This window comes from Scomber scombrus, chromosome 12 (genome assembly GCF_963691925.1).
Source record: "Scomber scombrus chromosome 12, fScoSco1.1, whole genome shotgun sequence".
Taxonomy (NCBI): domain Eukaryota; kingdom Metazoa; phylum Chordata; class Actinopteri; order Scombriformes; family Scombridae; genus Scomber; species Scomber scombrus.
The window spans coordinates 11385881-11408158 of NC_084981.1; the positions used below are offsets into that span (position 1 = coordinate 11385881).

Genomic DNA, 22278 nt, shown 5'->3' on the forward strand with positions numbered 1-22278 from the left:
CCTCATCCATACTACTTTTACTGCCGTACATGAACTCCTCTCATAGTCTGTAATCCTACTATTTTTCACCTTACTCCCTTGGATCCAAGTGACCTGTTTACTGTGATTATTTTCACCTGCTGTCAGTTAAACACACATCTCACAAAGATTTTTTTTTAAATTCTCAGTCTCGTGTCACTAAAATGCTCATTCCCAAAATCCCTCATCAGCAACGTGGGCAGAGAGCGTGTTATATGGTCCGAGATATGCTCCACTACTGTTATGAACATCTCTGATGGTGGTCAGTGGGGCATGGTGTTTTAGGCTAACAGTTTTACAATCATATTAGCACCATCGCAGGCACACAGACTAATGGGTCTGTCTTTTCAAGGCATCCTCAATCAACTGTTTCCCTGGTGATTAATGCATCTTGTTCTCCTCTTCTCTCATTTGCTAGCGTTGCAACTTCATCATCCCTAGGAGTGATACTGGGAGGAAAAATGGGGCACAGATTGTGCTGCTTTGCTGGCCCTAAGAATAGCTCGGTGTGCAAGGAAATGATGCCACAGCAACCTGAGCAAAGGCTAAAAAACATGAATGAATGAATATAATGGTATCCTGAGAGCGCTGCCACTGCTGATAAATCATTTCACACTATTTAAACAATCCCATAAACCAATTCTACTGCTTCTCTGGTGAAAGGTTACCTCTCTTAATGCCATTCTTCATCCTCCCTGTACGTATTTATGCATTAATGTTTCTGTTCACAATGTACCCAGACAAAACTGACGTGAGTAAAAATAAACAATGAAAACCAACTGAAAAATATTAGCATGTAAGTATTAAACCACAGATGAGTGGCTTAATACTTGTAAGGGAATTCACTCTGACACAGAAACCGCCATTACGCCACTACAAAGCCTGTTTGTCCAGTTAAGAGAAAGGGGAAAAACAAGGGCGTGCATCAACACCAGTGCAGAAGTATTTACAGCACTGCTACATGGCAGGTGTTTGGGTTTATACACAGTAAAAGCAAATAGAGAGGCCATTAGATCAGTCCACGGAGAGCTACTTGTGTACGCTTATGAAATGGAGTGGCTGAGATGAGTAAGGTATCACCATTATGTGAAAGTTACAGTTTGGTGTGAAGTCACTGTTGGCAAGTAAAAGCTGCACTCCACAGATAGCCAAGGCAAAGATACAAAACTGACCTGCAAGTGCTCCTCTAGTAGGCCATGAAAGTATATCCATTCAATCATGTGACTAACAGGTATGTGTAATTGAGACTTTTGACAAATACACAGTGAATGAGTTTCATGTGCAACTGGGGAAAACCTACTACATTATTGTGGGTTTTTTTTCTTTCCATGTTTTTCTTTGTCTCAGGCATCACTCAGCATATATCTGATGTGTGTACAGGTCATATTAGCTCCTTCCTGTCATCGTTTACTCTAGGAGGGGCTCTGCTGAGGGTCCACTATCGTCATAAGGCTGGGTGTGGTGACACATCCTTTCTCTCCGCCCTGAGGTGTTTGTGTAGCCTAAATAACGCGGGAGTGTTTGTGTGTGGGACCCGTCCGGTTTGATCACTCACATTTCTTTTTATTAATTAATAATCCATCCTATTGCCACTAAACAGTCAATAATGCCTTCATGCCTGTTTTGATTGAACAGGCATGTTTAAAATACTGTAAAAAAAAAAAACAACCTAATTTCCCCTCTCCTATGTTTCGTTACAAGCAGCTGGCGATAAAAAGTGAAAGCGTACTGCACGATGCAAAATAGGATGGCGTGCGTGCGCGTCCACGGAGCTCCTGCGCTGCGGCAGTTGCCAGGGGAGATAGGAGGGGAGGGGCTGTGATTGGCTGAAGTGGGCCTGTTGCCATGACGACGGCGAGGGGTTTTGGTAGCGTTGCCGTGCGCTGTGTGATCTGCGCGCTGCGTGTATGGAGGAAGCAGCTGCTGATCTGATCTCTTGACATTGTGCTAGACAGACATCGGAATAAACTGCGCACAGTCGTGTCTTTTAAACTTACCACACCGAGGCACGCCGTGCATGATTGTAAGTACAGAATCCGCTTTTTGTTTTTTTATTTTTATTTGTGGCCGAGAGGACATGGTGCGTGTGTGTGTACTGTGTATGTGTGTGTGTGTGTTTTCGAACAAGCTAAAAGTAAATGTGGTCAAGTGACTTTGCTTAGAGCAGCCAGCATGGCAGAACAAGCGACAGCATGTGGCCAGCTAGCTAATGTTAACGTTACTTACTCCTGGGCTCGAAGCTTGAACTATGTAGAGGGATGTTTATACAGCAGCGAATGATAGTTATCGTTTCATATAACCGAACGGAAACATTATAATAGTATTGAAAATATAATGCTAACACTAGCGGTAGATTTTCCTTCACTGACCCACCGAGCGACTGCTGCTAACGCTACTTGTCTTCACGGGGTTGTGCTGGCTGAGCTAATGCTGAAGTTGTTGTGGTTAAAGCTAAAACATAATGTCGTTTACCGGTGTTAAGTTATACTTCGTACCGAGTCCGGTCTGTCGGGAAGTGTTGTGCAATAGTACACGTCATTCTGTGTAACTTTGTATTCCTCATTGTGTGACGGCTTATGTGCGTGTGTGCGTGTGCGCGCGCGCGCGCGTGTGTGTGTGTGTGTGTCTGTGTGAGTGTAGCATTGAGTCCGCGGTGTTTAATGTCACAGTTTATATCTATATACTAGTTTTCTTTGCTAACAGCACTTAGGAGTGTAGTTTTCTCACTCGAGTTATGAGACTTCCTTTAAATGTCTTCTGTTACTCAAGTTGTTGTAGCCTAGATAATGATATTAAATGAAGTTTTTGTGTGGCGTTAATTGAAGGCACATCTCCTGCACTCCATATCTATAAATACATGAATAATTCGTGGTATATTTTTATGGTACCAGAGGTTGTGAGGCTACACTGACTGGCTAAGCACATGATGTAATGGATTATCACAAGATTGTCCCAGATAGCTGCAGAGTGCTCTACAAACAAATGTCAGAGAGTAAGAAAAAATATCCAGTTGGAACTATATAGTACTATACGTTGTTGTTGTTAAATAGGTCTTCATACTGTATAGTTTGTTTTATTCCACGTGTCTGCTCTTCTACTTTCTCTACCAAGCTACCTGTCAGTGTTGATTTTACTGGACTGGACAAATCTCATCTAAAATTCATTGTGTACTTTGAGGTTTCTGTTTATATTTTGGGGGGAAAAAGTGATGGGATCCCCCCCCCCCCCCCCCCCCCCCCTCTGTTGTGTGGTTATGACATTAATGAAGACTGACATTGTTCCTTTATTCCTGCTCGACAGTTGTTAAAGCCCCAGTGATAAATATAAGACAAAGGCAACAGGAGATTAAGGGGGAGAAGACCAAAAAAAAAAGAGACAGATGTTATGAGTCTGACTTTACTGCCATAATTTCCATGGTCATATTGTAGGTCAGAACCATCTGTTGTCTTTGTTGTTGTTTGTGGTCTTAACATGTATCACACCTCTGTATGTATGTACAGAAGCCTCTGAAGGGTAAGCACTTCTGCCTCCCAGAATAGACGAGTGCCTGCTAACTTTACTGACATTCATTACTATAAATAAGACTTGTCGTAACCCAGTGATGCTGTTATTGCTGATGTGAAATGGCTTTAATAACTACAAGGACCTGATCTATTGTGAGCACAGATTGGTTATCTTTAGTTTTGAACCATTAAAAGGTTATTTCAATTGGTGGAAGAGGCCTCTAGGATTGTAGTTAATATAAGTAGCATCACCTTTATGGTTTAAGTACTATGTTTCTCTTTATGGTTGGGCGGCTTACAGGGAACTGCCATATTTGAGAGACAGATGCTTTTATTGATGTTGAACTGAAACTGAACTTTACAGTCAGTCCATGTGATATTTAATTACACGAGTCATAGTATCGTTTGCTATTGTCAGCAGTGCTCAAATGCAATTTGTCTACAGCCAGCGTGGGGCTGCGTTCAGACTGACATTAGCCTTACGTGAAAAACGCAGCCCTGTCGTTCTTTTGAGTGGTGGCAGCCTGTTGGCCCGACACAAAAGTTGGACCAGACTCAACTTTTTCTGCGACGTAACGTGCTGTCAATCAAAAACATTCAAGCGCACATTCCTGGAAAATTCCTTTGTAACATTAACAGAGTACGTCTATTGTTTACCTGCTTATCATCACCATGAAAGAGAAAATAATTGTCACACTAATAACTTTCCAGAGTTGCAAAATCCTGAATAGTGCAAACCCCCATCAACATTTTTGTGCTTTGAGCTTAATGCTAACATGTTCACCACGATGTTGCTGACGGAATGATGTTTAGCAGTTATATGCCCACCGTCTTAGTTTATCATGCTAGTTTGCTGCCATGTGCTATTTAACACAAAAAATAAAGCTTAGAATGTCATTAATTTTGCAGGAATTTGATCCTAAACCATTCAACAAAGTGATATTTTGACTTAGATGCAATAGAGAAAAAGTCATTTGGATTCATCATTTGGGGACCAGATGAAATTGAATTGATAGACTGCCTTTCAATTTTGTAGAGAAATTCAACAACTGTTGAGTTGTTGAGATATTTCAGTCTGGACCGACGGGCAGACAGTGCCATCCCTGAAGCCATGATGAGTGTATTTTAGCAGAATTTAATTGTATTGAGGTCTGACAGCCGCTTTCTTTGATGCATTGCTTAATGTCCATGTTTTGACTATACTGACACAGGCCTCATTTCACATTATTGAGATATTTTACACTGAGTGAGCACTGTAATAGACACAGTAGTATCAAATGTATCTCAAGCTCATCTAGACCTCTTAACAATGCCACCCTTCATTTTTACAACTTGGTAAACACACTGGTGTCACTTTTCTAAGAAGTTGTACTGTATTAGTGACAGTAACAGGAAGATGCTCCTCAGAGTATGTATGGTGACAGTGAAGCGTTGTGACAAAAGAGACCACCAAAACACAGTGTTTTGATGAGGTGAATATCTAATGTACATACCCCTGTTTTTTGTTCAGTCAGCACAATATACTGAATATATAAAACATCTTCATAAAGGAAATACTAAAGCAAACGCTGGAGTGTAGCTTGCATTTGTTACTCCTTATCTACGCATGCCTGGCACAGAAAGTGCAGTTTTAAAATGGTGGTGTGTTGTCATGTAACCAGTCTTATCACAGAATTGTGTACTCTGACCCAAAGTAAAAGAAAGGTTGCGTCCTCTAAAATCCGCCATGTTCTTTGTAGCTACACATAGGGCTGTGGTATTAAATTCATTACGAAAGCTGACCCATATATGAGAAACTTGTGGGATTGCTTAACCAAGTCTAAACCTGCAGAGGTTTCTCATAGATTGACGGAGGAGAAAGAGCTTTATAACCTATTGTTCTCTGGAAACCCTGTAATTACCAAGTCCTGTGTGACTGTGATTATGCTGAGTGTTTGAAATTGTTGGATTGACGAAGCCGTTTTGATTTGTAATTGGAAAAGGTTTGAATAATTTGATTTATAGAAGAAGGAAGTTTATTGTCTCTGCTCATTTCCAGTGATTCTACTTCCCATCATTATGCTGTGGTGTGCATATTTCAGTGTTGCGGCACATTTACATTGCATAAATCATTTACAATAATTATAAGTGATAACAAGATTTTTTTTATAAAGAAATTGTTGATCTTCTTTACATGTCATTATGAGGACCTCACACATCTGTCTGGGATCAATCACCAATCAGTGAGCGCCGACCGAACTGCTGACGTCGACCTATTTCGGCCTGTGAAGCGGACTGCCTCTGAAGCGCCCATTGCAGTTTTGTGTTGACTGACTTGAGATGATTGAAGCTGCGTGTGTTTCACCACCTGATCACAGCCGCTGTGCGTACCCACCACTGCTGGGACAGAGATCCTGTGGAGTCTGTAGTCTGCTCTGCTGTCCTGGTTCTGTGATGTTCTTCTAATCCTGCTATCTATGTGGTAACTCTGAATTCGGGATGCAAATATTCACGACTGTAGCGGCATTTTTCCACCTATGTGTTGCCTCCTTTTTATTTGGGTTGTCTGGTCATGGTCAAGTTATCTGTTTTTAAAAAATATTTCACATCATTTTACATCTACTAAGACATCAGGGTGAGAATTGGTTGTCCAAATGAGAATTGAGTTTGTTTCTCAGTTTTTCCTCTTTGAGCCTGCCTGTTTGTGTGTATTTACAGAAGTTACATATGGGCAATGTGTGTATTTCCCCCCCCCCCCCCCCCCCCCCCTCGTCCCTGCCACTCTAACCCCCTGACTCTCCCCTTCGCCTGTCTCTTTTCTGACGGGGTGGACTCGAGACGCAGCCCATTAGGACCTGCCCCTCCAAAAGCAACACCAATGTGACCGTTTCCTTGATTGAGAGAAAGGAAGAGGAAAGCACGGCTGTGTCCTGTGTCACAATGGGGCTTTGTCTCGTCACTCCTGGCTGAATTAACGGGATTTATTTAATTGACGATGTGTGTTTGTGTGCGTGTGTGTGTGTGTGGGGGGGGTTAACGGGGTGCAACAAAACCATAAACCGACAAAAATAATCAGCAGCATCAGTAAAGCTGAAGTGTTTGACCGAGAGAAACGTAAACCTATAACTGATTCGACATTCACCGTTATTTGAATGAGAGTTTTACACTGTGATCTTCAAACAGCTCCATCCATCAATAAGTACGGAGCTCAGTTTACTAGAGCATGTCTGGAGCTTTTCTATTTTTAAAAGTCTGGCATTGTCATCAGATCACCATGGTGATTTGATTTATTGCACAAAATGTTGTTAAAGTAAACTTTATTCGAGCAGAGGATGTAAGTGAGGCCATGCACAGTACATGTATATATATATAAAAAAAGCTAGTAGCTCTGGTTTCACCATGGGATTGGATAACAAACCTCTACAACTTTCTTGTACTGAGAATTGATACAAATAAGTCTACAAGAAATGTTCATGTAAGTTTATCTGCTTTAAGACAATAAACATGGAAAATGTAGCGTTTTGTTATCAGTAAAGAAACTCACATTTTAAAAGGAAACATGGAGGGATTGATTATGATAACTACATTTACAGAAAACAGCATTTGATGTTGATTTATTGGTGCCTGTCTTTTAAAAGTAAATGATGTATTGAAGAAGCTGATGTTAATGAATCAGCAGTGACAGATGAACACAAGAGGCTGTAATATGACAACCAGTGTTGATAGGAGAAAAGCCACTGAGGTCACAACATGTTTCCCACCTGCATGTTACATTACTGCCACTCACTTCTCACATCTTCATATTATGTTGTGCGTACATGTTTGTAGTGATTTGCTCATTTTAGAAGCTTCAGTAAATATTTTCATTTTCTGCATGCAGGCTACTCCCAACTGTCCTGAAGTTGTTATTTAGGCCTTTTAAGAGTTTGTAATGATTTAGGAAGAGAGGCTTTTGTAACATGATTTTTCCTTGAAGGCGCACAGAAGGATTTCTGTGCGCCTTGTACACAATATCTTCAAAATGGCAAACATTTAGAGTGTTTGTATACAGTATTTATAAAAGTAAATTCCCAGTGAGGTTATGTTAGAACTTGAACTGAGGAAGGCACATTAAGTATTGAGGCTTTTAATGAATCAACTTGTTAGTCTTTTTGTGACCATGGTTTGGACCTTAGTGGACAGAACGCCTAAAGCTTTCGGCCTTGCAATTGCTGCTGTTTTTTGGTATTTGAAAGTATATGAGTCAGATGCACATGTTGATTGGCGTGTTTGTACACTGGTCTATGGCCACATGACCCAAGAGATAAAGTTTCACTGTCGGCGGGGGGGGGCTGTACTTTGGAAGGCCTCACCTCTATTGACAGTCGAAGTGCAGCGCTGCGTGTTTAAGATTGAAGTAAGTGTGTGAAGTTTGTCTCCTGATGAACAGCCGCAATCACCCTCCATTGTTTTTGTTTGCTTGCTTTACCCTGACTGTTGTTGTAATTGCATCAAACGGCTACATCGGGTGGGCCCCGGGTGTTTTCAGCATTGTATCTGACGCTGTCTATAAGCTACACGCTGCTAGAATCCAAAGATTGCCAAAGTAAATACGGCTGCTTCATTAGACGCTGCCTCTCGTCGCTCCTGTTTTAGTGTGGAGTGGAGCAGGCCTAACTGTCTCTGTGTGAAATCTGAATCTGTTTTCTGAAAATGAACTTCCTCAACAGGCAGGAGGTGTTTCCTTCCCTCCCGGTCCTCTGTTTGAAAACTGTGAGGTGAATACTGAGCGCTTCAGAAACATGACTAGAGCAAAAACAACTGCTCCTTTGTACGAGCCGAGTTTAGGGCCAATTGTAACACTTTTTGTGTGAGTCTTTTTTTCATTTGCTTTCACCTTGGGCGCCGACTAGATCGTTTATATCCATTGAGCGTTTTTTATTTAAAAATGTGTCATTTAGACTTGAACATAGCCTGATTAGCCTTCGCATTAATGGATGCTTTGTTTGCCATGACATAATTTGACCCTCCCATAAAATAAAAGACTGCCACTTGGCTACCTCGCTCTAGAACAGCCTCTCTCTCTCTCCCAGTCCAGCTCAGCCCCCCTTTGTCTCATTCACATTTTTAGAGAGCTCCAGCCAGACTGGGTAGTCACCTAAATATCAGTTAGGGTTTCAAATAACAGCCCTTGCCATGGAGCTCTGCGGCACACCTTTATGTATCTGTTACAGAGGTGTAACTGGTTTGTGTCGGCTGGTTTCATTTGTGTGAAGCGGGTGTGGCGTGTATAAAATCAAGGCAGTTAAATATAAAATCGCTGTTTTTTTTCTCATGAAATGTTGTTCTGTTGTTCATATAGAAATGTTAAGTCGTGTGTATTTTTTTTCCTTAAAAAAAGAGCGTAGGGGTGTTATAAAGTCTGCCTTAATGGCACTTAGTCCCATGACATCCAGGTTGGCTGTGGCCTTTCCCACTGCTCTTTGTCAGACAGGTTTGTGGAGAACAGCAGTAGACTGCTGGCCTCAGCATTTTCCGCCTGTATTGATCTCCCCACATTAGCTCTCTCTTCATGCACAGACATGAGCACAATTGCTTCCCTTACAACATCGGCTGCCGTGGCAACTGAGTCCTGATCATGAGATTCGCTCCCAGAAACAACTCAAACCAGCACCTCTTCATTTTGACGCCACCATCGTCTCCTTTACATTCCTCTGTACATAGTTGACACATCAATGGCTTGATTCGCCACTTAAAGCTATCTCCATATGTCTTTGTGTGTTTTTTGAATAGGCTAAGTGCTTAACAGGATAAAAGAGCAGTTTGAAAGGGGGGAAAAATGTGCCTTGGCACCTGCTGTTAGTCCCTGCCTGTTTGCACATGAATATGATGAGGCTGGCGGTGCACGGGCCTATTTTAACTTGCAGATGAGCCATCAGGTCATCACCATTGCAGCTTTGGTGTATTTTCAAGGATGAGCTGCAGTCAACAGGCCAGTTCGGCTTATTAGCCCCCTCTCCCCTCTCTCTTTACACTCTTTACACTCTAGTGTCCCATGATTCACTGCGTTCCCGGCCCCCTCTCTTTGATGCCTTTTCATAAGAGCAATGATAACCACGATCATCGCAGCGGCGGCAGTAATTGACCAGCTGCAATCACGGTAAAGCACTTCCTGTGTTTGGCTGGATGCGAGGCAGCTAACTCAGCCGCCTGCCCCGCGCCTTCTGTTGATATTTAAATGACGGGGTCTTCTGGAGGAGCTACTCATAGAGGATAAGCACACTCTGGCACCCGAGGGCCCGGCTGAGAGGTCAGGGTGGTGGGGACGGGCCGAGGTTGCGAAGCTCTCTTGTGCTTTAAGGTTAATCAGCGGTCTGAAACTTTTCCCCGGGCTTTAACCGGGGCCGTGACTTTTTTTCATCTCCCGGCAACAAAACTCAATCAGATTCACATTCACGGCCTGATTTTGAGAAGAAAGGGCAAACGACTGAATGAAGTGTTTACAGTCAAGTCTGGCTTCAGAAAACAGTTTGGCCACACCTTTTAATCAAAGGTAGACATGATGCAGTCACAGTGTCTCTCTGCCAAACCTATGCTTTGAGGCTGACTGCGGCTAAATGCTTGTTGACAGCACGTATTAGGCAACTAGACCTCTCACAAAACAGCCTTAATCAGGATGGCTGATCAGTCGGCTACATGATCCATGTATCTACAGTTCCTTTGGTTTAAATTTAGCCTCAGCTGTCAAATGACATCCTCAACCCCTCAACATCCCTCTGCTAATATTGTAAAAAAAAAAAAGCACTCTTTCTACATAGTATTTGCGACTATATAAACATAGCTAAATTTAATCAGAAATTTAGGAAAGGTGAACCCTGCTCTCTCCGCTCGGCCCCCTCTCTATTTGTAAATTCGTTCATAGTAGGAACCTGTCATGTCGGGGGGGTATCTTTTAGCGTTTTGGTCTGTCGAGCGGAGATTTCTCTTTTAACGCAAATGGGCAGTTCTCTCGCTTCCTGACATATCTGATTGCTCTACTTTGCGCCGTGATTCATCCTAGACTGGAGATAACTAATACAGCCTACCTCACAAGCTCTCAGCCTCTGCTGTTCGTGTGTCTATCAGTCTCACACACACACACACACACACACACACACACACCTCAGCTTCTCTTTCTCACTTGCTCTGCCCTTCCATAAAAGGATTTCCCTATTGTTATGACTCTTCCTATGTTCACTCCGCCTGTCCCTTTGCCTTTGACCTGGAAAGCTTTTCCACTTCCTTTTCTCGCAGGAGTAAATGCAGCACACAAGAAATCTTTAAATGGTGCTGACACATTCGAACGCAGACAATAGAGAGCTGACGAGCCGAACGCGGGATGACGCAGCTACCTCAACCTCACCTATATAGATGTAGAACACTTCTAGTATAAAGAAATCACGGCCCCTGGATTTAGAAGTCACTCTAAAGCAAAACAGGATCTGTCTGCTATGTGTTTATCCCCTCATCCAGAGTTGAGTGGTCATTCTGTAAATGTACTAATGCCTCTTTCCCCCTCCTTTCCTCGCTGACTGGCTTTGAGTGACTGATTTGTGTGTGTGTGTGTGTGTGTGTGTGTGTGTGTGTGTGTGTGTGTGTGTGTGTGTGTGTGTGTGTGTGTGTGTGTGTGTGTGTGTGTGTGTGTGTGTGTGTGTGTGTGTGTGTGTGTGTGTGTGTGTGTGTGTGTGTGTGTGTGTGTGTGTGTGTGTGTGTGTGTGTGTGTGTGTGTGTGTGTGTGTGTGTGTGTGTGTGTGTGTGTGTGTGTGTGTGTGTGGTTATACTCCCTCTCCTGTCTCACCCGCTGTGCAAACACTCTGGAGTTTGACCCACTTCTTATCTTATCGCAGGAATGAAAATATATGCCTATAGAGCCACACTCTGCGCGCCTTTACCCTTCAAGCCCTGCTCCATCTCGGTCCAGATCCAGAGCATCCCCAGACCACCGCAGACCAGGGCATCTGGTGTCCACACACGGGGGTGTAGCGGGAGCATTTCGTCACTGTGAGGCTGCTCAGCGGTCGCCTGTGGTAGAGCCAGCCAGCATGGATTACTTATTTTCTTATTGACTCTTGTTTGTGGGATTTCTGCTCTTTAATTGAAGGGATGGCATGGTTGTCATGGTGACACCCAGGACTTAAAGCGTGTTGTGAGCCGAGCCAAAGAGGGGGTCTCTTTGTGCTGCTGGCCTCACCAGGCTGCATGTAAGACCACAGCTTGTATTTATGGATTTTAGACTTTACTCAGCAAAACTTATTTCAACTAAAGATGATGCGGGTTAAGTTTAAGAAGAAGAAAAAAAGTTAAAATATGCGCAGGCCGCCTGGACATTGACTACTTGTTTTTGGTTCCTTCAAATAAATCTTTTCACTGTATTACTCACAACAATACATTGACAGCAAAGGAAAAAGGACAGTAGTCTCATTAATAAGAGGACTTGGGTTGAATTGGTTAATGATGCAAGGCTGTTGGCAGTGTTGAATTTCCTAATGACTGACAACTCCTGGGTCTGTAGCCTCTTTACACTACTTAATCCGGCATGTGACAAATTGAGACTTGATCCTGGCTGAATGCACATCAGCCTGTAAGAGCCATCCACTCCATAAGATAGAGACCTTCCACTCATTCCTGCAGTCGCCGGATGGTTTCATGCTCATTTACACATAAGGAGCAGCTGGGTCTTGTCTGGAAACGAGGTGGGCGTCAAGGAGTGGAGACTTAAGTCGGTTCAGTTGCTCGAGAGGGACTCCTCCAAGGTCCTTTTGGCTGGAGTCAAGAGGGGGAGAGCTGAGAGCCTTTCCATCCTCACCAGGCGTGGAGGAGAGGGGCGATGAGAGAGAGGAGAGTGCCAGGAAGTGGGATAGAGGCAGACAGCTACAGGGGGTGTGCCCTCAGGGGAAACTTAAGAAAACAAGGTCAACGCTTGGAAGAGCACATCATTCCAATATGTCGCATCCACTTACTTCATTCTGCCAACTTTATTTTGAAATCAGCTCGCTATCAGAAACTGTGATTTTGTGACCTCTCAATCATTAACAATTTTCTCTTTTCTTCTCCTTCTACAGACCTCTTTGATTTAATGGGTCCAATCATTGGGATGTCACCAGATAAGAAAACGGAAATTCCGGGTATGCAAGAAGAGCGGACAGGGCTCAGAGGTGTTTGTGGTGTGGGAACGCTGCCAGAGGCGGAGTGTGCGTCCAGTCCGTTGGCGACCAGCGTCGATCGGACCGGAGGCAACGAGGACGAGGAGCTTACCAACCTCAACTGGCTCCATGAGAACCTGCTTCAGAACTTCACTCTGGGAGGCCCCGAAGCTCAGCCCAGTGGCAGCCCTCTTTTCGACATCGAGGGAGACTGCGGGCCCAACCAGGGCCCGTCCTCCTCCTCCTCATCTTCGTCACACGGCAGAGGCAGGGAGCGAGACTCTTTGAAGTCTAAGCCCCCTTTCTCATTTTCCCTCCTCATCTACATGGCCATTGAGCAGTCTCCCAGCAAGTCTTTGCCCGTCAAGGAAATCTACGGCTGGATTCTTGAGCACTTCCCTTATTTCTCCAACGCTCCCACTGGTTGGAAGAACTCAGTGCGTCACAACCTGTCCCTGAACAAATGCTTCCGCAAGGTGGAGAGGAGTTTAGGAAAGGTAGGTTAACAAACTGTCTCCTAACTTTCACACAATTCACACTGATTTCAACTTAGAAAACAGATCACGCTGCTTGGTTTGAGTACACCTGTGTTCAATTATATTCAAATTTCCACGGGCCAAAATATGTCCGCTTTGTGCAGAAAAACACCGTCAGTGAGCAGTGCGTTGCAGTGTAAGGCAGCAATCCGGCTCCTGTGACTGAGTCTGGGACTGTAACACAGACCTCTGACTCTGCTGCGATAAGGCTGGAATCCAGTCAAGGTCGCAGATACTCCTTCAGAGGAAATGCAAACACAGCACACTAAGATAGGACTTTATCTTTATACGCACAACAAGGTAGTGCAACTGATTCACCAGACAGAGAAGCATCGCACAGTTGGAAAAGTCGCAGTTAGAACTGCAAAAAGAAACCTGACCAAAAGCAGTGAGCGGAAGATTTTTTGTGAGCCTGTTGGGGCAGAATTACTCCTTTTTAATTTATTCCTATGTAGAGAGAGAGAGAGAGAGAAAACAAAACAAAACAAATGCACACGCTTGTGAGAAACGGATTAACACACCCTTCATATCCTGCAGAAACATTTTGATCTGAAGGGGAAATTAGTGAGAAATTAGATTTAGTAAATAAAAAAAAACATGTTGGGGAACAGAGAGTACATAAATGAGCTGGAAAGTGTTGTTTTCGGTTTGTGAGAGGAAAGGTTTTCAAGAGACTTCATTTGTATGTCACACCTTAGTATAACTGATCCAGGGAGTAACTTGATGGTAGCCATATTGAGCTTCAGTATGAGTTCAGATGTGTGACCGGTAGAGCCCGTGGTGCCAAGTCTGTGCCTGGCTAGGACCAATATTTTCCCACTGTGGGAGGGAACGGTGGTTAGCACTCAGCGAGTAGCTACACGATGTGGTGCAGGCCCTCGCAGCGTGCAGGTGCACAGCGTGAGCCCTTCGTCTGCTGAGAGACCAGCACCAGTTTCACATGACACTGAGCTGGTGGTTTCCGTTGCCATGGAGACATTTCCTTCTTCCTGCATCAGGGCTGGTTGGTAATCTGAGTCAAGGTTATTCTCCTCCCTCACTCCCTCCCTCCCTCCCTCCCTCCCGAACTGGGCAAGAATACGCCACCATCAGATAAAGTGACAGTTAGCACACATCACCAACAGACAAATTCATTCCTCACATAGTGCAGCGGGGCACTTGTTTCCTCCTTTTGTTGAGCCTGTTAATGGATTCTTAGAAAAAGCATGTTGCTGTTTTCCACTGCCTTGTCTGGTTTATACTGTGAGCTTCAGCACAGAATGCTGTGAATTTTTTTTAGCCATTCATGCACAATGTGATTTACTGTAATGGAATTTGTCAGACCACTAATACCTCACTGCAGTCTACTGTATACATTATTCTAGAGCTACGATTTCAATATTGTTGTAACTTGTCAGTTTTTTTGGAAAAGCAACTTGAGCTTTTTTCGTTTAGGAGTTTGTATAAAATCAACTGATAGTGTGTGGACTAATCTGTAAGGGTTACACTTGACCTTTTTCTCAAAGGGGACCTATTGTGTTTTATTATGTAAAATATTAGGGACACTTTTCAATGTAATACACTTGAGTACACCCCACTGTGACCTCAATAATAGAAATAAAGTGAAATCATCCTCTTTCTGACATTGTCAACAAAAACTGAAAATGTATAAGCTTTGTAAAAGTGGAATTTATGGCAGAGCTGTTGTATTGGATAGCATTAGATTGAACAGGTATACTTACCTGTATGGAGTGGCCGCTAAATGTTTGTGTATATGTATAATGTTACAATGTCAAACAGTGAAGTAAACATATGTAGAAAATGATCCCAATGAGCAAAAAGCACCAATCAGACTGCTCTGAATGCTTGATTTCCAATGGTTTTCTACCATTTTTTTCTACTTTCAGCTCGAGATGACATCAGTTTGTGACTGATTTCTTTATATGGTCGTCTACCCCACACACAGCTAGTTCACTGCTCTGCTCTGCTAACACTGTCGTTTTTCATTTACTTTGGGGGTAGTCACACCAAGTAAAATAAGTAGTTGACCTGCTGGAGGTTTGCAGCTCTTCATCAAACATCATCATAATAATAATCATCATCATCATCATCATCACTGTGACTGTTTCTGCTTATACTGTTCCTTCCTGAATTATTTCTAACTGATCTACTGAACAAAAGAGCTCCAAATATCTCCATATGTTGTTGTGTCGCCTTATTTTTAGGACCACTAATGAAGCTTCACTAATTTGGTGAGGAAAACGTTTCATTTCCTCATGTAAAAGCTTTTAATATGAAGCTGCACAAACAGGAAATGTATGGTTTTCATCAGCTGTAAGTTAACACGACTCTGACCCTCTGCAGGCTTCCGGAAAGCCGGCCAATAAAAACACAGCGGGCCAAAGAGACAGGAAATAAAACTGCCTGTTTGAGACAGAGGCTGAACTGACGCTGAACTTTTCAAACACTCACAGCAACCTATTTGATGTACGGTGGATCTAAATTCCCCTCACAGCTGTTTGTAGCCGCAGGGGTCCTTACTTTCTACACAACCTTGGCTTAGAAGTTTGACTCTCCTTCTTCTTTTCTACAGGCGAATGGAAAAGGTTCTCTCTGGTGTGTAGACCCTGAGTACCGCCCCAACCTGATCCAAGCCCTTAAAAAGCAGCACTTCCCTGCCGCACATGCCTTCTGCACACCACCCGCCTCCCCACCCAGGTGAGCTTCCGTCAGTCAGTGTGTGGATGTTGTGAGTCATGAACTTGTGCATCGGCATTGCCGTGAAGAAGCTCCACTTAACAGTTTGTTCTTGTGGAGGTGTCTTGTGATTAGTGTAATCAGGTTTTTAAAGATCTCAATTCGCTTTTGTTTCTACCTGCTGTCAAACTCAAAAGCACATCCTTCATGTCTTTTGTTTACTTTTTGCAGTGCCTCCTCACCCCCACGCCATCTCTTTCTACAAGGCTGCTCATTTAAAGGTGAGACTGAACCAAACTTCCTCCCTCCTGTCCTTTTAAGTTTGCATACATCCAATAAAAAGCTGCTCGTTCTGCAGACGTACAGAAATTCCAATCAGTGCAGTTTTCTATCTTATGTTTGTGCAGTATTGTGATTGTGTTGCTTTTGCACATTTCAGCCCACAGAACATTCAGCGTCACTGTGCTTCGATCCCTCAACTCTTAGTTTGATTTGTTGCTTTCAAGTCATTGATGCCTCATGTTAGACCACAGTGGTGAGAGGCTCCCACTCGATGTCTCAGCCACCTCTTTCTCCCTCTCCCCTCCTCTCTGCCTCTTGGATTTGTAACCTTGACGACAGGCAGAGGTTCTGCTGGTGCTGAGTGTGGTAATCATTAATAATTTAGAACCCCAGAAGTGAGCTATGAGGCTTTTAGACACTTTGTCAGGTCTGAAAAAGATTGGATGCATTCTCCATATCAGTGGCTTGAATTTATCCTCCTAGTTTGTTTCGGGGGAATATTTGTTTTGCATATCCAATCCATTCAGTAAGCATCAGTTGGATCGATGCATCTCTAGTTGAACGTTAATGAAGGAGAGCCCTGCCTTCTAGCACAGACGCCATGCTGCCATGCTTTCACACCTTAGGACTGACCATCATGCATGTTCTCTCCTCTTCCAGAGTCTGACATTGATGCTGCCACTGCCATGATGCTCTTAAACTCTGCCCCTGGGCACCACGTTGACCCATGTAAGAGAAATCCACAGGCAGCCATACTTTTCACCCACTCTTCCAACTCTCCTGACATACCACCCCACCATTGCTTAAATATTCTTTTGATTTTGTGTGCTGTTTTAAGTTGTGATGTGTCCCTCACCTGTTGTTTGTTTCTGCTATTAAAAAACCCGCTAAAGTCAGTTTGAGAAAGTGTCGCTGTTTTGATATATTACTTGCCACGTGCTTTACATTAGATTATAATGTATTTAGCCTGTTTGTAATTAATTGAATTAATTGAATACAAAAACCCTCAAAGGATCGTTTAATGTGACTGGTTTGTGCTAATATATGTACTCTCTTTGTTTTGAACACGCATGCAACAAGATATTTTTAAATCAGGTTTTCCCTCTTGGGTTGAGACAAGTCTTAGTTCTGCTTTATACTTGTAAACAAAATGAGCTACAGCTACAGTTTGTGGTTCACTGTGTCTGATTTCTGCTTTTTCTTTGGAAAAAAACAACTCGATAGCGTGTTTACTTTAATGTTACAATGAGTTGCTTCAACTTTTTAAAGTCCATCCAAAGTGATACTAAAGCCTGTTTAAAAAACAACACAAAATGACACAACTTTCTGCCCTTTTACAACATTTGTTTGACAATGAAAGATAATGTGATACAATAAGGAAAAAATGTGATATAAACATGTTGGAACAGGCCTGTAAAAATATGCTGTTGCATTTGCATGTATACTTATCTCTCGCTGCTTCTTCTGTTCTCCTCAGGCAATTCTGACAGCCCACTGGACCTCTCCAGACCCGACTCTGTCCTGGTGAGCAGCGATCCAAAGCAGGACCACAACTACAGCAGCGTAGCCCTGCAGCGTTGCTCCTCCCGCTCCTCCTCCTCGTCTCTGTCCTCCCTCGACGAAGGAGGCTGCGACCGCAGGCAGTCCCGCCGCGCCGGCAGCGAGGGCTTCCACAGTGACGAGGACTCCGACCTCTGGGACGAGAGGGGCGTGCACCAAACTTCACGGCGCCCGACCGCTATCAAGTGGCCCGCTGGCAAGAGGGCACGACGCGAGGCCAAGCCGGAGCTGGATGAGGAGCTGAAGGAAGCAGCAGGCTCCTTGCTGCACCTCGCCGGTATACGCAGCTGTACGGAGGGCTCCAAACGCACTGTCAAGAGCACAAAACTTAACAGGAAATGAAGACCACCTCCCCTACTCGCCCTCTCCTCATCATCAGACTCCGGACCCTGTGAACCCTAACCTCTGACCCCTGATCGTGTGTCCCAGTGTGCCTCCTTCTCCTCATCTGATCGTTCATTGGCCATTTTGAGCCTTTTTTTTTTTTTTTTGGGATATCCCTGTCCAACAAAACAAATGGCAATAGTATCGTTCACACAGGAGAACAAAGCCATATAGAGACTTTTGTAACTCGGGGGTAACTGCCGGGGTGGGTGTTTGGGCTATGGAGAACCATCGAGATACCTATCCAAAATGACCTACCTGCTTCTGTTGGATTAGACGATTGTGATTCAAGATTCTTTTTTTTTTTTTTTTTCCTCTGAAAGACGACATGGGAAAAGCTGAAGGTTTTATAACTCAAAGCGTTGCATGCTTCCTCCTCAAAACCTGTATCCTCTTCCAAGTGAATCTATTTATGAAGCGAATGAGTGCATGTTTGTAACAGACAAAATCTAACCTCCTGGTGTTATCAGTTTTTCTTTTTCTTTTTGTGCTAAAGGGAAAAAAAATGCCACTGTTTTTTTTCTTGAAAGGAGTCCTTACTCTACGAATCCTCTTGTATGAGAGATGCAATAATTAATCCACAACCTTAACTTTTTTGACTTTATTCAATGGTGGCATTTTTCAGAGTTGAGTATGCTAGTTAAACTTTACAATTAAGAGAATGAATGGAGTAGTATTATGATCTTGTTATGCGATAAACTTATTACACACGAGCTCCGGCTCTATTTCAGGATTAGCAAGATGTGAAAATAGTATTACTCTGCCACTGCCAAATTTAGTTGCAAAGTTAGCTATACTACTTCGCTCCATTTTGTGCGGCCATCACAGCGATCGCTTGACAAATGAAAGCTGTTTTTTAATTTTTTTTAATTTTTTTAATTTTGCAAATCTACTGCTCATCCTGTCAACCCCTTTTCATTCATCAGTGTGTTTTTTGACATTTATTGTGCAGACACAGAACATATATTCACGTGTTTGGTGACAGCCTATGCAAAGTGAACATCTGCCACATATTGCCAGATGTTCACTACTTGTTCATAGGTTATCCTCCATAGATTTTATTTTAATTTTATTTTATTTTATTTTATTTGTGTGTCTGTGTGTGTGTGTGGGTGTGGGTGTGTATCATAGTGCATGTTGATGACTTCAGCCTAAACCTGAGATGACGGTCGTCACAGCAAAGAGTTTGCTCTTCTCCTACTGAAAAAGTAGTCGTACTGCTTCAGTGAATATAATTAGTGGAATGACAGATCTCCTTGCTACAGCTGTACAGTACTGTATGTATGCTGGGACCAGTTGGTACCCTAAAATTACACAGCTTCTCGCTCCATTATTTGGGTTTGCATTTTGATTGTACCTTCATATGTGTTTTCCATGTTTTTCGAACCATGTTCTTTAGAAAATGACTTAATTACACAGCTAATTTTGCTCTTGGCCAATACTCAACTTGAGGGAAGGTGTGCCTGTTTTGGCTTAAATTTAATATAATAATAAAAAAAAAAAGGCAGAGCACAGTCGGAGAAAGAAGGAGAAGTCACAGCCAGAGACAACTGGATTGTGTGTGTGTGTGTGTGTGTGTGTGTGTGCAGTCGCTCGCAGGCGAGATGTTGGAAAAACCTGCGCCGCTCTCATGTTGTGCCCTCAGCTCTGGCTGGCCACTAGTGTTACGTCTTCGCTCTTCCTCCTCGAACAAAATAAGGAAGTGCTCGCTCTCTTCTCAAGCTGTGAAATGGAGTGTTTATAGTCAGTTGATTGCATGCAGTTCATTGAGGGGAAGTTGCAAGCCACTTGTGTTGAATTCTCATTTGAGCTTTTAACAAAAAACCTGTGTGAACACAGGTTTATAATACAAGGTAGCATGGGAGCGAAGAATTGAACGGTAACAAACAGAATAATATAATTTCTTCCCACAGAAAAAAAAAGTAAGACTAGATCTCATTGTGTCACAGTGACTGTTAGTATAGCATGCATGGTCAGTGCCAAACATTTTCTCGTGCCACTGATGTAAAACTGCAAACGGCCATGGTCACTATAACCCCCCTGCTGCCACAATGTAGTCACAATTTAGAGCAACAATGCCCTAGTTTTTTCTGAATCATCGGAACAGGAAATGGGAGAGGACTCTGGTCAGTTTAGTGACTTAACCAATCCTTTTGGTTTATTTTTGTCACTTTAGAGTGGGAGCTGTCCTTAGCAGAATAAGCTGCAGTTCTCAGAAGTAATACTTACATACACTGGTCTTGTTTAGCTGTGAAAAAAAGAACAAATTATTGTTCATTAATCATTATTTATGACATTAATTTATGGGATTATTGAATGCATACTCTATCAAACACTGGTCATTTGAAAAGAATGACTGGGCACATCAATTTTTCTCCCTGTGTGAAAGTATTTGTTTTTCTCCTTGTTTTGTTTTACAGCAATACACCTTTTTTTTCTTTCACTATGTTATAGTGATTAAGTATTTTGCCAATGTCTACTGTCTTTAGAGCGGGTGTTTTTTTATTTATTTATTTTTTTTTCAATTTAACCATGACTGCCAGGTTTTCTTGATGTTTTGTTTTGCTTTTTTGTTAGGCTGGATAGTTGATTAACAGTAATCCTGAAACCTTTTTGTTGCCAAAATTGACGTACAACTGGGGTATCAAATTTCCGATGGACACATTCCCCATGTACTGTAATTTCTTTGAAGCTGATTTAATCATTTTTACATTTGTCTCATCGTTTATGTTTAGATATTATGACTTAAGTAAATTGATTTGCTCTCAATCTCGTCACAGATAAGAACTGTTTGGGGGGAAAAAAGAGACTGCCTCTCATAACTCATGCTTCCAGGTAATGTCATGGGATGTATCAAAATGTTTAGATTATCACTGAAAACTGGAACAGACTAACTCGGTCCCCAGGCTGCTGCTGTGTAGTTACATTTAGGGACAACTGCATGAAAAATGTTTCGAGATCTCACTCATTCTTTCTGTAGCACTTGCAAAAGAACGTTTACGATGGTCTCAGAGTGAAAAGAGTTGTTGAACTGTCTGTAGATGAGCCCACCTGAACATTTTGGACTAACCCAACTTTAAAAAAAAGCCAGTTGCTTCACTGCTGAACAGCTGTTATTTAATATTGGTTATGTGACTCTTTCAAAATTCTGTTGCAGTTCCTATGGGTATGATGAACATTTTGTTGCATTTGACAAAGCTGCCAGCCCAGTATCGGTTTGTGTCAGTTGTCTGCCATGTCTATTGGACCGACACACCTTTTTTGGTTTTTGTATGCTAACCTCTGTTGATAAAATGTTTATAAGATTTATTTTCGCCAAAGATATGCAATTGCATTATATATGGTATTACAAAATATTAATAAAAACCTGTTCTTGTTATCACTGTGAGCATCTTTTTATTCTATTCTCAGCTTTAAATAGAAATATGAACTCTGGTCCGCAACACAAGAATGCCATCAGTTTACATTAGTAGCCTATACTTCCTACATTTTTGATCAACATTGCCACCTGCTGTGAAAGCCACAAGATAAACATCCCACCCTAATCATAGTCTATTCTCTAGAATAGCTCTTTTCATGCGGCTACTTTCTCAGTTTTCACATAACAATGTTGCAGCTGGCAAATATTTCCCCACCAAGTCCAGCAGTTCAGCGCTGTTTTGACTGCACAAGCTGTGCTCAGCACTACGTGTGGCGGCTCCACCACACTTTCCCTTTTTCTTCTACATGTCATTTGAATGCACCGACATGGCAGGCTGCCAGAAACGCACCTCACATTAATATAGATTCCTGGGCTGTGCCAGTGATGGATGCATCATCAAATGTCCTAACGACACTTCGCTGTAAGTTAATTAGTCATGGAGGACTGTGGGATGAACACAGTGTGACCCTGAACAAGGGCTTGTCTGACTAGCCTCAGGCCCATTGGCACAGCTCTATTGTTCAATAGAGTCCTGTGTGTCGACTGGAAGAGGGGGGCTTCTCCCTACTGACTGCCTCAATTCAGCTGGAAATCAGAGCAGCATCACCCTCCCTACTCCCCCCTACACGGCCCTAGCAACCACGCCACGCCGACAGTTGCCAGGCAACCAGACAATGCTGGAGCCACTGGCTGTGGTGTGCGTGTGAGAGTTTGTGTTTTGCTTGTATGCATTTAAGATCAGGAGTAGTGAGAGAGAA

The 22278-nt window shown here is 42.9% G+C and overlaps 1 protein-coding gene across 4 annotated transcripts; it reads left to right on the forward strand.

The window, feature by feature from the left end:
- Positions 1-1939: 1939 nt before the first annotated feature.
- On the forward strand, positions 1940-21478 carry foxn2a (forkhead box N2a). Of its 4 annotated transcripts, none has more exons than XM_062430347.1 (6): positions 1940-2041; positions 12581-13158; positions 15770-15894; positions 16105-16154; positions 16816-16884; positions 17633-21478. In XM_062430347.1, exons 2-6 carry the CDS (start codon positions 12595-12597, stop codon positions 18055-18057), a joined length of 1233 nt encoding a protein of 410 aa, XP_062286331.1. In that variant the 5' UTR covers positions 1940-2041; positions 12581-12594; the 3' UTR covers positions 18058-21478. The 4 variants fall into 4 exon arrangements, with proteins under 4 accessions (XP_062286331.1, XP_062286332.1, XP_062286330.1 ...); XM_062430348.1 differs by lacking the exon at positions 1940-2041 and adding an exon at positions 5250-5982; XM_062430346.1 differs by lacking the exon at positions 1940-2041 and adding an exon at positions 5250-5883.
- Positions 21479-22278: the final 800 nt, after the last annotated feature.